We start from the raw sequence: 15,751 nt of genomic DNA, 5'->3' as shown, positions 1-15,751 counted from the left end.
AACAGAAGTTACGTTGGACTGCATCGAGCGCTTTCCGCTAGGAACCATATGGAACACATTACAAAAGAAAAATACTGTCACTGTTAAGGACACATTTTATGTAAGATTTTATACAAGGGGATGCTGAATACTTGATTCTGACTGGTTTACTAACTTTCTGACTGGTTGACACCTTTTCTAAAAAGGTGTCCGTTATCCATATTCATTAGCTACCCTGTCTATTTGTAAAGTGGACGCGAGATTAAATATACAATTATTTCTCATTCAAAATAATAATGAGATTAAATAATTAAATAATTGTCCCCTCACACTGTTATGATGGATTTTTTTTTAGAGCACCATGCTGTCCTGCCAAGATCTGAGCTTTGCAGGAGGGCAGCGCTACGAGTACCCCGCCCCGACGTCAGCTGATGGTAGTGTTGACGTTTCCACAGCGACGCTCGTCTCCCTCTGGGACGCCGGTCCCCTGGACAACGCAGCCCGCCAGCACGAGCCGCCGCGGCGGGGTAAGTCCTGCAATATGCCGGGATCAGCGGCGCGAGAGGCTTCCCGCCTTGGCAAACTGGAATTTTTCCATCTCGTACTTTTTTTTCTTCTTTTTTTTTCGTGTTTTGTTAGAGTAGCAATGGACTGTGGAGTATCTGGCCACCTCCAAATTGTTAGTTCTTTTGGGCTCTTTCTTTTGTTTTCAAAGTAGCCTATTTATTTCATTCATGTTTTTCTTTTCTTTTCACTTTTCAGCTTGCAATTATCCCTAGACCATTACTAATCAGGATGATGACCTTTATTTCAAATGTTCCATTTGTTTTAGATTCACTGCCTGTGTCTGAGCATATTGGACATCAACCCACCTGGCCAGATCAGCTGTCACCTCAACTTCAACGAAACAAGCAGGTATTTAAAAAGATTATCATATCCTAAACTCCGCCGAATCTGCTGACATATTGTTAATGATTGTGAAAACATTTGTCCCATAAAGCTCCAAGACACCCTGATGCAAAGAGAAGAAGAGCTGGCCAGACTGCAAGAAGAGAACAACAAACTCAAAGAGTTTTTAAACTCATCAAATGTGAAGTCTTTGGAGGAAAAAACTAAGGTAAGAAATCTCACATCTTAAAGGAGTAGTTCACTTCAGAAATAAAATGTATTGATAATTTACTCAACCCCATGTCATCCAAGATGTTCATGTCTTTCTTCCTTCAGTCGTAAATAAATTAAGGTTTTCTCCATATAGTGGACTTCAACGGGAACCAACGGGTTTAAAGTCCAAATTGCAGTTTCAATGCAGCTTTAAAGGGCTCTACACGATCCCAGCCGAGGAATAAGGGTATTTTCTAGAGAAACGATCTGTCTTTTTCTAAAAAAATAAAATAAATAAAAATACTTTTTAACCATAAATGCTCGTCTTGCACGTCCACGACTTCACGCATTACGTAATCACGTTGGAAAGGTCAGGCGGTAACCTGATGTAGGTGGAAAATGTAGGGTAGGGTGAAAAAACTCCATCTCATTTTCTCCTCCAACTTCAAAATCGTTCGACATCGTTGTTTTACCCTTTATTTATTTACTTTTTTTTGTAAAGGGCGTTTGACTTAGTCTTTGCACTTTCGGTTTGTAAACACTAGGTCGGTACTTCCGCCTACATCACGCGTGACCTTTCAACGTGATTACGTAATGTGTGCCGCATCACAGCTAGTGCAAGACAAGCATTTGTGGTTACAAGTATATAAATGTTTATTCCTCGGCTGGGATCGTGAAGCTGCATTGAAACTGCAATTTGGACTTTCCACCCGTTGGTTCCCGTTGAAATCCACTATATGGAGAAAAGTCCAGCAATGTTTTCCTCAAAAACGTGTGATGTGTGTGTGTGATGCGTGTGATTTTTTTTTTTTCATATTGAAATACATTCTCCTTATCCAAATGAAACAGAGAAGGGTAATCTATAAAACTATGTAATATATATATATATTAAAAACATATCTCTCTATATTATTTATTTATATCTCAATTATAAAGTGTCCTTAAGCTATGGAAAGGCGCTATATAAGGTAAACTATCTAAATAAAGCTCAAGCATTTAAAGCGACAAATAAAATAACTGCAATGCTTGTTTATATTATGCTTTGGTGTGGATGCTAAAATAGTTCTAGTTATCTTTATAGTTATGGTTCTTGGTGTGAATGGCCCTTTACTGTCGCTCATGTCAGATCTTTCCTCAAAATATATGTACAATCAACTTTGCTCACATTCGTTTTACCGCTTTCTCCCTTCTTCAAATTGCAGAAACTTCTTTCTAGCCGCAAGGTTCCAGATGGGTCAAGACACCGGAAAAGAACACACGGTGATTTCCGGAACCTGAGCCAGTTGCTTCACAGCGGCGCGGGGAAGCAGACCTGCCGCAATCTCTCTTTGGAGTTTTGCTCTGCAGAAGAGCTGGCGGCCACCCCACCTCTAGACTCATGGATTCTAGAGACTCTCGGTCTGCAAGACGAGAACACCGTCGACCCTGCACGCAGTTTCAACACCCCTTCTTTCAGCTGTCCACTTCCTACAGAAGATCATTACAGCATGGCAAATGTTGACATTGGCTTCAGCCCTAATGCAGAGACACGCTGCGATTACAGCAGCATCATAGACTCATCCAGCAATTGCAGTCTGGACACCTCCAGTGGCTACAGCACCTCCCAGAGCTTGGGTTCAAATTATTCAACTCTTGACCCCTCAGCTCTGTACACCATCACATCTACTGGGTCACTAGTCAGCTCTCCACCAGCGATGACCACTGCTCAACACTTCACGCCACCACGAGCTGCCTCCACTCCATATCGGCCCCAAGACATAAGCCCTGGACCATACTACAACACACCAGGCTGTGGTTCATCCAGTCCACCAGGGGGCGATGGTCAACTTTTCTCCACACCTCGTATGTCACGTAACAGGACAGATGTAGCTTTTAGCATGTCACTAAGTCCACAAAACAGTGTGAAGACGCACAGTTTCTCTCAAGGACAAGCTTTCACATGCAGAGATGCACAAGGGGGGTGGAACTTCACCTGGGTGCCTAAACAATGTTCATAGAGAAATGTTTGAGAACTGTGGGAGAACAACAGCCATTTTAGCCATTTTTTGAGGACTAATAACGCAATACGCCCCATAATTGCAACAACTCTTCAATTTTACGGGTTATGTTTATATATAATCATTGTATAGCTTTGTGGTATTGTTTATGTCATTTATGAATTTGTATATAATGTTTTTATTCATTGTGATTGAAAGACTTTGTCTTCGATTTTAGATGCAGGATCATGACTGAATTCATTAAAATCACACACACACAAAAAAATGTTTGTTACTTTCAAATTGTACAAGAAAATATTAAGTTTTGGCCCTTAAATGAAGATTGCCACCACCCACCTTGAAGTTACAATGCGAACTAATTCCCTAACACAGCATATGTCACTAGCTATAAGACACCTGGATCAAATACAGTTTGCATATGTCTTCTATTGAAAATACTAGCTCACCACTAGTCTCTTTAATTGTGAACTGACGCAGTGTAAGTAACAATGTTGTGAGTTCCAAATTTTCTTGTGCTACACCGTTAGTCCTAACCTGTCATTCCCACAGCTGTCCCGCTTCCCTTCCCCTATCACTTTCCCTCCCTCTGTTTCTCTCCGGTACGTCTTCTCCATTCTCCCGCCACTGTGAGACAAAAGAGAGGGCCGGCTGGTCTCGAGGGAGACTTCCTCCCCGACCCGCCCCGCAGGTCTGAGACCCCCATGGGGGTCCAACATGGGATACTTACACCTCTCTATCCCTCCCCTCTGCCCAGCCTCTCACTCTCTGCTCTGCCCTCAGGGAGCTGGGGACGGCAGGGAAAGTTTGGGCCTTGAGTTAGCCATGGAGAAGCCAGGGTGAGTGGTCTATATCTAATGACACGGTTAAGCCCCCTGCAGATGGCCTCCAGATTGAGGGGTTGACAGGAAAGAGCACCTTGAGAGGTACAGGAGTCTGGAAAATAACGGGTACAGGTGAAAGAACAAGGAAAAGGAGATGATACATGGATGGGGGTGACGGAAAGGGAATTTGGCAGGATGCGTTAAACAATCAACAGGTTGTGGTTTAAAGAATAACAATGACCTAATTCAGAGATTGTCAGTCTGCAATTCAATATTATATATATAACATTTTAGGTCTTATATTTGGTCTCAGATCAAACAATAGCCTCCCTTTTAATCTGAACACTCAATTCTGTGAAGTTCAATGGAAAATAAAGCACTGCAGAGATTATGTATTTTTGTAGGCAAAAACCCATTAACAAGTAAACATTTTAGTACTTCTTTTTCCATCCTCTCGAAGTCAATTGATGTTTTGAATGGGTTTTTGGCTAAATGCCTGAAATAAGGTCTGTGTTGAACACAAGTTCAAGATATTTTCACGTTTTATTCTGTGACATAAAATACATCAGTAATACCCTCTTGTGATTTTTAAAAGATTTAACTTGTCTTGGAAAATGAGGAAAACATCATTAGTTGAAAAGCTAAACTCATCTACCCACTAGTCCACTTATACAGCCTCGTTTTGCTTATATTCAAGCTCTTGCAAACTCAAGCTTAGTGAAATACAAACTTTTAGCTTAATAGCTTGAAGTCATACGATCATTGTGTAGTTATTTTATAACTTACGTTTAGATTTTTACTTATGCCTTCTGAATGTTTATTTGAGAAGATCATTATGATGAACACATCGTGTAAGAATCATACACTTTTGTTGGTCACAGAGCTTAATTACTGCAATAATCCAAAAGCCACTGGGAAATCCTGTTGGGTTTTTTGTCGAAGGAACCAGTGTGATGCTAACTTCCAGGTTGCTTCCGTTCCGGCCTACAAAAATAAGCATCACTGCAGTCCTCTATACAACAGATATGTAAAACACTACAAGCCAACTGGTACTGATGGTCTTGGGTCTTGGTAACTTCAAAGTTTATTTGCAAAGATGGGGTGGATAAAGATGTGTTTGAAGTTTGAAACAATCATTCAAGCATTCGAGTTGGGAAACTAAAAGATTGCCTGTTTTTGAATTTGGTTATGTGGGACCATTTCATTACAAGACGATCAGCTTAACCTGCCCAAATAACAAAAAGGAAAAAGAAATGGAACGTATATCATTATGAGTAATTTTAAGGTTAAAAAAAGAAAAAAAGAAAAAAAGAAAAGACAGCCTCTGGTTAACTAGGTAGACAGAGAAGTGTAACATTAACAGCAGGCCTCACACAAATTTACACACAAATACAGAAGAAGAGGCGGTAAAATAAAACCCACCAAGACTTGCCCAAACCCTATACCTAAAAGAAAACTTTTTCACATATCTGAATAAAATAAAACATTATTTATTTTTTATATTTAGCTAACTTCTGGGGGCAATTCAAAAACCCCCAAACGATAGCGAGGTCAACCACATACATGGTGGCTCTCGATGGTTATTCATTATATGCAGGCTCCCGGCTGTTCCTTGCACCACTTCTATTATAACCAAGAACACCATTTAATCTTCAGGAGCCATAAAACAAAAAGTACTCAATAACTCTACTTCAGATTATGCTGTCAAACTAAGTTTCCCTTTGGCTGACATGATATAACTAAACTGTTGTACAACTCCTAGAATCACTTAGCTGTTGTTAGGCAAACTAATTCAGAAGCAACAGCTATGCTTATATATTTGAGCATAAGAAAATAATAAATCATAACTGTACCTATACAATGTTAAAGTGGGTTGTAGGCGTTAGACATTAGGAGAATACTCGACAGAGATAAAGTTAATGTTTAAACAGGCCGTGTGTGCCTCTCTAATTAAGGAAGCCCTGTTATCTTGATCTCTAATAGGTCTGCAGTAATACATGATGTATAAGGTAGAGAGAGTATGCCGGAATGCTGCTCTGCCTGGTGTGATGGTTAATGTGTATCTATGACTGTGAAGCTTGAGTAACTGTACACTGTAAACTGCAGCTGTAAAATCTCTTCAAATAGTTATTTTCTCTCATTAGGGTCTCATTGGATACATATCAAAATTTCCTCAGTTGACACAGGCTTGGTTCACACATGCACACCAGAAGATTTACGTGTTCCTGCATGAGGGATTAGGATCTTGGCTATGTTTAAGCTATGTTTTACTACATACTGAATACTGTGCAGAATAGACTGTATATTGACTTCTTTAGTTTTTGAATAGTAAGTGAAACAGTAGACATCCAGTTAAGTGCAGTGCATTATGGGACATAGTATTCCACTCAGTTTTCTCTGAAAACTGCACACTTTGGCAAATGCAAAATTTGCATACTGTAGGCTATACTTTTAAATATTTGTCTATGGCGGCATCTGATGCAGAAAACTGGGCGAACTGAGGCGATGACTCCACCCACCCACCACCTAAAGAGTCCGACTCAGCCAGACCTTGGCAAGACTCAGAGCTCATCTGCATCCTTACCAAGACAGTGAGTGTGTTGGGTTTAGGCGGGTCAGCACCAGAAGAGCCCGACATTATGGTGTGCGCCGAATACATTCAGCGCCCCTCACTACGGTTGACAGTGCGGAGGATAAAGGATACACTCAACTTCCCCCGCTTGAGGAGGCCGTCGCTACACATCTCTGCCCACCCACGGCCCTCAGCTGGTAAAGCCTCCCACCCGTCCTAGCCATGCAGAGCGACATCTGCGCTTGTGGCCGAGAGCGGACGACACAAGCGGCCACAGCTGGCTCCACCCTTTACACAATGGTGGTCCTCCAAGTTTACCAGGCTAAACTCATCCGTGACAAGGACGAGAGTGGCTCTGAACCGGCGGCCTTCAAGGAGCTGCGCAGCGCAACTGACCTTGCCCTGCTTGCCACTAAGTCGATTGCCCAAGCAATCGGCATCACAAAAGATGCGCCATTTTCTGCCAAAGCGAGCGAGTTCCTCTGCTGCTTTAAGTCGCCCTAAATCATCCTCGACTAGTTGGCAAGCCAAGTTGGCTCCTGAAAAAAAGGTGGAACCCAAGGTGAAGCAGCGTTCAGTCCAGCAAAGCGCTACCTGTTTCCTAGGCGCCAGGGCGCCGCCTTAAGCTAGAACTGATCCCTGAGCCACCTAAGCAGCCCTGATATCTCAGGCACAAGGAGGAGGAGGCTAGGCCCCGCTGAGGCCGGACCGTCAACAAAACGTCCATGGGTTTACATCCCAACCCCCTGTCCAGTTCCGGGCATTGGAGGTGTTTAATGCCAGTACTGGGTCCCCCTGCCTGTAGTATGGGTGCCCAGACCTGTTACAGTCTAGAAAGTCCATCTAAAGAGTCTGGGGATAAGGATAAACTTGAGCTAGAGCTCGCTGTCCCCCAGCCAACGCATCATGTTCCTGGGGGCAGTAGGCTTGCTACGGTAGTCGGTGTTACCGGTGTTACCGGTGTTCAGGCGCAACACCGGTTTCATCACTTGTCCACCGCGACACCGCAAAAAAAATAATATAGAAATATAGGCATATATTTACATATTTAACGCAATTACGCAGTAGGCTATCCGTTTTTTTTCTGTCACCCGTTGACTACCGTTGTATGATCACGCTCTTATTAATGTGAATGATATTAAGCACGACCAGAGGTGGGTAGTAACGAAGTACATTTACTTCGTTACATTTACTTGAGTATTTTTTTGGAAAATTTGTACTTTTAAGAGTAGATTTAATTGTGGGTACTTTTACTTTAACTCGAGTAGATTTCTAATGAAAAAACTGTACTTTTACTTCGTTACGTTTGGCGACGTTCCTCTCGTTACTTTATTTTAATGCAATGTTGTTAAAAGCGTTTATTCTAAGCGCGCGCTCTCTCTTTTTTCTGGGCATGAGCGATGCTCAATTCACAAATGAATCACTCTTTTGAGTCGATTCTGTTCAAAGACTTCATCAAACAAGTTGGGCAGATCTGTCTAAATCGGTTCGCGAATCAGTTTGAATGATCTGTTCAGTTTCCTCACGCACTGAATCGTCTCGGAGTCGTAACAGGAAGATTTAAAAACATCAAGAGCGTTGTATGAAGTGGCGGTCCACAGTCAGTCTAGAAAGTAAATCTGCAAATGCATCATATTTTTTGCCAGCGATGAAGATCTTTATTAGTTGAACATCTTCATAAGCTGTCTGTGAATGAATTATTCCACACGACGATACATTCGATTTCATTCAGGTAATACATTTTACAACCAAACAGATTATTACGCCATATAGCTAGGGTTGCCAACTGTCCCGAATTAGCCGGGACGTCCCGATTTTTGGGCCTAATTTATTTGTCCCGATCGGGACCTCTCTTGTCCCGATTATTGAGTGCTACGCTGATCTGGCTGATACAACAGCAGCACGACGAGTAAATTAGTTCAAATCTCCTAGAATCTAGAGCTGCGCATGCGAGACAGAACATAGCTGTATGTGCGTCAGCGCCAAACCGTGTAGCGCGGAGAGAGAGAGGGAGAGAGCGAGAGACCTTGCCTGCGAGACCTTAAAGATGAACTGAACTGAAATTTGAAAAACGGTGATATAACAGATCTATTTTATTTATTATCATTGGTACAATTATTAAAATGGCAGAATTGGTTAAAAGGGATAAAACTGTACGTTGAAAATGTTGTTTTTGTTACATGGGCGCCGCCATCTTGGATTTCAACATTCGGCTACGTCACTGGCATGGTAGGCTACTCCGTTGCCAACCAACACCAGCAGAGCAGCCATAGTATGTAAATAGTCTGAGGCTAGCTGACATGGCTGGGGAAACAGAAACCAACAGATCTAGGGGGGGTTCATACTGTATTGCCCCTGGCTGTAGTAATGAATTGTATAGGGCTAAGGCAGCTGGGGTTACGATACATTTTCACAGGGTACCTTTGACAAGGAAACCAGCCCTCAAGTCAAGGCTAGCTGCCTTAAAACTGTCTAGCCCTCCGACAGCCCCTGGATTTCGAGTCTGTAGTGAGCATGTTTTAGTGACAGACTATTTAGTAGGCCTGTCACGATAGTCAATAAATAAATTAATCGCACGATAAAAAAATTGGCTCGATAATTTTTCCGGCCGCGATAATTTCCATTTGCATGCTTGTTTTTTTTCCTCGTCTCTCTCTAGCAAAGAGACTGGATGACAACTCTCGGTTCCTTAGCGTAGGAAGAGTGAACTAGAGCTTATTCTGCCCGAGCGATATTTCCCGACACTATCCTTGAGACGTGCACTCCCAACGCAATAGAGTGCGGCCGCGCGGGACTAGATCTGATGGCCGAGACTCCGAGTGCGAGCGCGGGCGGATATGCACTCACTCTGTGTGTGCGGGTTATAAATAAAACGATTCGCGGGGCTCCCGCGAACTAGAAATATCTATGAATAAAAAATAATAGATTTGTATTCATCTGTTGCAGAAAAGCAACAAGAACAACTAAAACAAAATAGAAACGATTTACAAGCCAGAGTTTCTATTCATAACATTCTATTCATAACAACGGTTTAACATCGCGTTGAGTGATGTAGCCAATCACAGTTATATGTTTTGCTTCTGATCGGCCATTGCGTTCAAGAAATCATTTAAGATACACATTTTTTGTAACAGAGACTGTTCTCTGCAACAGATTGACTCCGGTGCAGTGTCCATGCTCCGGCAGCTCACACACCCACACCAGTCACTTCGCCCCAAACAATCCTGTGCTGTAGGCTATGTGGAGCCTGAAACTGATCCTCCATGTGGTGGTGGTAGTCAGAAACAACTGGACTGTCCCTCACAGGTTCAAATGCGTAACCCATGCCGTTAAAAGTGCTCATTTTCGTCTGTGTATTAGGACCTGCAGCTGTTGCCTATGCACCTTTGCGTGTCCTACCATGCCAGTGACGTCATCGAAACTGCCAGCGTAACAAGCGCAATTTTTGTGTTGCTTAAAAAAAGCTATATTGATATTTTTAAGAATTTTTTTTAGTGTAATTTACTTTTAATTGTCATAAACAACACGTTATCAACGTCGATTTTTTTCAGTTCAGTTCATCTTTAAACCCCCCCACCCCCGTCAACAAAACCGAAATCGCCAAAATATAGTAGCTTATGTCCCGCTTTTTTCTTTTCGGAAGTTGGCAACCCTACAGCACTACTACAAAGAATGACATTACCCTTTTTTTGGACATATAGCCTACATTACTTTATAGTTAAACGTTAAATAAGCTATCATCGTCCAGTTTATGAATGTTTTGTACACCCAATGTGTGTGTATTGTGCAGTGGCGTGCGAACTCGACTTGAAAACGAATGCCTTTGCCTGCCTTATTAGACTCAGTCAACCAGTTTAAAGATGCTTTCATAAATATAGCCTAGATTTAAATACATTTTGGAGAACAGACAGAAGAAGATCCGTGCATTTGATCGTTGTTTGTGTTGGGCATGACATGACTGCGAGCCCATGTGAAGAGTTTTAACACTTTCTAATCTGTCTCAATGGTTACCACCCCTATGAATGCAAAACTCCATAGAGTCACTTTATTCCGACATTGTCTAATAATCCAAATGTAGTTGCATAAGTTACTATACTATACAAACCAAAGGACAGGCAATGGTTTTCAGGCTACAGATATAATACAGATATACAGAAATAATGTTTTTGTTGCAAAGATAGCTTATCTGATTATGATAATAATAGTCATTTAAATGAAAAAATAATATCATGTTACATATACAGTATATATATATATATATATATACTATATAGGCCTATGTGTTCCAAAGTAACTAGTAACTAACTACTTGAGTAGTTTTTTCATTGGATACTTTTTTACTCTTACTCAAGTAACTTTTAAGATTATTACTTTTACTTTTACTTTGAGTAAATATTTCTATAAGTACTTGTACTTTTACTTGAGTACAGTTTTTGGATACTCTACCCACCTCTGAGCGCGACAAGACGAGACCGCGCTGTCCTGCCTAGTGTCTACACACACGCGCGCTTGCGCCCGACCCACAGAAAAGACGCGCGTCAGTATCGAGTTCTCTTTCGGGCCTGAACAAACCATAACACACACAAATTATGCCAAAATGTCAGTTTTGACCAGTGTCCTCATAAGAGCAGTCTTAAATGATTTAAATACAGTCTTAAATTAACGTAGAGATTTGTGAGAAAATGGGGCGTGTGTTGATCGCGTCTCTGTCAGCAGCGGCTGGTCTTAAAGTGTAATTAAAGTAAATCAAAGAACAAAGGTAAGAGAGTAAATGACTCACTCAAACCCGGAGCCAGGAGGATTATTAAACCGGTAGCCTAATAATCATGAATGCACTGCTATCTTTAACACATCTCCGGCGAACTGCTTCTTCACGCAAAAGAAAAACTCCTCATGAAGCGCAGTGGAATTCAGCGACCTGACGTTTCCTGATGGATCGAGGTTGTTCGTTAACTTAATTTTATACGTGCAACTCACGTAGCATAAGGACACTGTACGTGCTGACAGACAGGACCGAGCAGGTAATATTTAATATGAAACAAAGTCTCAACTTTCAAATATGGTCAGTCAAAGAAAATTAAACAATAGGCCTACCGTTTTGAGGCTCTGTGTCGTGAGAGATTGCCTCAGTTAAAGACAAGTTCAAATCCACCGACGTTAATCTGCTAATCTAGACTACTAAACTACTACTCTCCTGACTGCTTTGTCGGACAAAAATGCTGGATTTTGATTTGTCAGATCACATCAAACTCCCTGCGATGGATGAATTGACGCTAATGTATAAGTGACAGTGAAGTGCACACTGCTGCAGTAGCACCCCGATGTAAAAAAAAATTGTTTCGTTTTCAAATGAGCGGCAATTCAGCGCACAATAACAAAACAGTGTTGCTCCGCACTACCACCATTATGCATGCCCGTGCAAACGCGCGCATTTTACATGTGCCTTTAAATTAGCGATTTAAAAGCCCCCGCCGGTGATACCGGTATTACCGGTGTTGTAACACGTCGATTAACCGGTGTGAAAAAATCCTCACCGTCACATCCCTAGGGGGCAGTATCCGATTCGTCCCAAATGCGGGCATGGATTTTGCTGGAAAACTCCCTGAAAATTCAGAAGTTAGCGGCAGTATTCAAAGCGGGGAGCAACCTCCCCTTGAAAACGTTTCCGAAGCTACTGGGCCTCATGGCAGCAGCCTCCTCAGTAGTTCCCTTTGGCCTATAACAAATGCGGTTGAAGGTCTGCGTCCCACATTGAGCGTAGCGTGAGAGCCGCAGTTTTCTCAGGGTGAGCCACGAGCCCTGGTCCCCTGGAAATCACCCCATCTGTATAATATAAGAATGGAGCTGGGATCAGTTTCCAGAAGGAAAGTAGTCCCTACATACGCTTCCAAGACTGGTTAAGGCGCCCTCTGCAACGGCAGGCCGGCCTTTGGCTCTTGGACAAGCCTGGAAATTATGGTAGTACTTCTGGCCAACAGAGAGCTCCAGTCAGAACTCAGAGGGCACCATGTCCTGGACATGTCAGACAATGTACCAGTGGTAGCCTATCTAAATCCCCAGGGGGGTCTCAAGTCCCATCTTCTGAACAGACTTGCACGCTGCCTCCTCCTGTGGGCACAGGACAATTTTCGCTCAGTGAGAGCTATACATGTGCTGGGCTCCATGAACACGGGAGCAGTTATTCTGTCCCGGTACGGACCTCCTCCGGGGAAGTGGAGACTCCACATCCAGAATGTCCGCATGATTTGTAGTATTTTCGGCAAGGCGGAAGTGGACCTCTTTGCATAGAAAGAGAGCACCCACTGCCCGATATTCTTTTCGAAGGAAAAGGATGCATTAGCCCACAGGTTGCACTCTCTGCACATTTATGCCGCTTCCCTCCGGTAGCACTGCTCCCTCAGGTCATCAGCTGAATCAGGGAGGACAGATGCTCAGTCTTATTTGTGGCACCACTCTGGCAGAACCAGCCGTGGTTCCTGGGAATAGTTCAGCTGCTGTCAGCAGCACCATGGCCAATCCCGCTGAGGAGGGACCTCCTTTTTCAGGCAGAGGGGTCAATCTGGCATCCCCAACCCGAGTTGTGGAGCCTCCATCAATGGCCGCTCGACTGGACCCTTCATGTATCTCCAGGGTCTCTAAGGCTGGGGCACCTTCTGCCAGGTGCCTTTATGCACAAAAATGGTCTATCTTTTCCGCTGGTGGACAGCTTAGCTCGGCGTATAGACCCCATGTCTGGTGAGATCACTTCCATTGTTTTTGATTTCTGCAGGAGCTTTTAGATGGTGGGCGCACCCCGTCCACACTCAAAGTATACACTCCAGCTATCATGGCGTACCATCCCCCTATAGCCAGATTTCTCAGAGGGGCCAGGAGGCTAAATCCGCTTCGCCTTAACACAGTCCCTTTCTTGGACCTGTCCATTGTCCTGAGGGCACTCAGCTGCCCTCTGTTTGAGCTGCTCATGGCAGCCGACCTTCGGCTTCTCTCGCTAAAGACCGCCCTTCTGCTGGTTCTGACATCGGTCAAGCGAATTGGTGACCTGCAAGCTCTTTCAGTGGATGCTTCCTGCCTCGAGTTTGGGCCCAATGGCAGCAAAATATCCCTTGAACCCAGACGAGGCTATGTGCCCAAGGTGCTTTCCACGCCCTTTAGGGGACAAGTCATCTGCTCTCTGCTCTCCCCTCTACCGAAGGTGAGTAAACGCCACACCCACTTTGCCCGGTTCGGGCCCTTTGGGTGACCATTTCAGGCAAACAGAGCAGCTGTTTGTATGCTTCGGAGGCTGCTCTAAAGGGCTGCCAGTTACTAAACAGAGACTGTTCCACTGGATAGTGACGTGATAACACTAGCTTACAAGTCCTTGGACTTGCAGTGCCCTATTGTATTGAGGTAAGGTCCCATTCCACCAGGAGAATAGCCTCCTCTTGGGCTTGGTCTAGTGGAATATCTATCGCTGATATCTGTGCGGTGGCCAGTTGGTCCTTGCCATCCACCTTTTCCAGGTTCTATAACCTAGACGTCCATACCCTTCAGGCACAGATCCTTTCTGCCTAGTCGGCCTCCAACCTCAGGGGTTTTATCTAGGAGACATTATACCCACAAGCTCTGGTCCTGAACCCGAGCCTGCCTTATTGGACACATTCTAGGTCCTCAACTCTAGTAGCCTGCCTGGGGCTCTTGTCATCAAGCGCCCCCAGGCTACGGCCTCAAACTGTCCTGCACTAGAAGCACTGAGTTTTGCAGTGCGTTTCCCATATGCATCAGAAACATTGACGTAATGCGAATTAACCGTATCGAAATGGAATGCTCCAGTTATCAACGTAACCTCGGGTCCCTGACATAACTGGAATGAGCATTGCGTAGCTTACCATCGTACAGTGCATGTGGGCCAGTCAACGCTACTGCTACTCAGTTGGAAAAATCTGACTCGAAATGGCTTTTAGCACGACCTAAATAGGCAGTCGGCCCTTCCCGTTTTGGTGGCCTGAAAAGCTATTTGTCTGTGCAGGTGCACAGACTTGAACCAATCAGACTTCAGTATTCGGAAAAAACGGATTTTCACCTATATGCGTCAGAAACATTGACGCAATGCTCGTTCCCGTTATCTCAGGGAAACGAGGTTGTGTTAGTAACCAGTGCATTTTTCACCAGGAATTCTGCTGTTAAACACGATTATTTTAAAAATAAAATGAAATAATGCATGCTGCCAGCAGAAGCAAATACCATGGATTAACCACCTCATAGGTTTACAAGTTATCGTTCAAAATCAATTTCCCTATAGGGAAAATGAATGTAGTTTTTACTCCGAAACCCGACTGTTGCATTCTAATACCTATTTTTTTAACATGTTTGTTTATTTTTTTTTTATTTTTTTTTATTTTGTTAGTATAATTTTTTTATATTTATTTAGATTTTTCATTTGTTTGATACATTAAAATGTGTATGTGTATATGTACGTTACATGAATGCACATATTTAACATTTCACATTTTCATGCATTATTTAAAATGTCATTGTACTTTGTATCTTGTATCTTGTTTTGCCTCATTTGATGTATATTGATAAAAAAATGCTATTAAAATACATACTATATACTAATATGCATCAGTAATAACAATTACAATGGCATAACAATTTGAGTGTCCGGCTCACAGCTCCACCTACTGGACACAGTTCCACACAGCAAAACTACCAGCAAAACTCTGAAACAAGGTTATCTTGAGCAAGTATAAAATACAGAATAAAACAGCACTTTGATTAGGAGAGGCCGAGGCCGTCAAGGAACAGAATAAAACAGCACTTTGATTAGGAGAGGCCGAAGCCGAGGCCGACGAGGAAGTGAGAAAGAAAGACACAACGTTGGTGAAAGATGGAGGCGTTTAGCTGACAACACAAAACAGAAAAGAGGTGTAGCTGTAATATAATGAAACGCGCAGAGAAAGCGTGACAGAGAACAGTTAAACTATTGTGTGTGTTGGTGGGTGTATGTAGTGTTCCGCTCGGAGGATCGTGTTGCTGCTGTCGCGTGGCAAGTGTGTCTGGAATGTGACGTGACCACATTACTCGACCCCTCACCCTGCTGGAGAGCTTATAGCCTATCATACTCAATTTAACACATATTCGCAAATACAAACATTTTATATTCATAGAACCACTGCAATTGCATGGATAAAAAAATATATTACATAAAAAAGCAAGAAAGTGGCATTGTGCAACTGAGGCCTTCATCACTGTACAGTATATAGTCAATGAATGGCCGTTGCAGAAAGACATTTGCAGCC

General features: G+C 43.0%; 1 protein-coding gene across 1 annotated transcript; it reads left to right on the top strand.

Moving 5' to 3' along the window:
* The first annotated feature begins 302 nt into the window (after positions 1-302).
* On the top strand, positions 303-3,322 carry gmnc (geminin coiled-coil domain containing). The gene is made up of 4 exons (XM_056243337.1): positions 303-506; positions 812-894; positions 980-1,096; positions 2,283-3,322. Exons 1-4 carry the CDS (start codon positions 341-343, stop codon positions 3,075-3,077), a joined length of 1,161 nt encoding a protein of 386 aa, XP_056099312.1. The 5' UTR covers positions 303-340; the 3' UTR covers positions 3,078-3,322.
* The last annotated feature ends 12,429 nt before the right edge of the window (positions 3,323-15,751 follow it).

This window comes from Rhinichthys klamathensis, unplaced genomic scaffold (genome assembly GCF_029890125.1).
Source record: "Rhinichthys klamathensis goyatoka isolate OS25496 unplaced genomic scaffold, OSU_Roscu_1.1 h1tg000786l_1, whole genome shotgun sequence".
NCBI classification, from domain to species: domain Eukaryota; kingdom Metazoa; phylum Chordata; class Actinopteri; order Cypriniformes; family Leuciscidae; genus Rhinichthys; species Rhinichthys klamathensis.
This window is presented reverse-complemented; position numbering and strand designations above follow the sequence as displayed.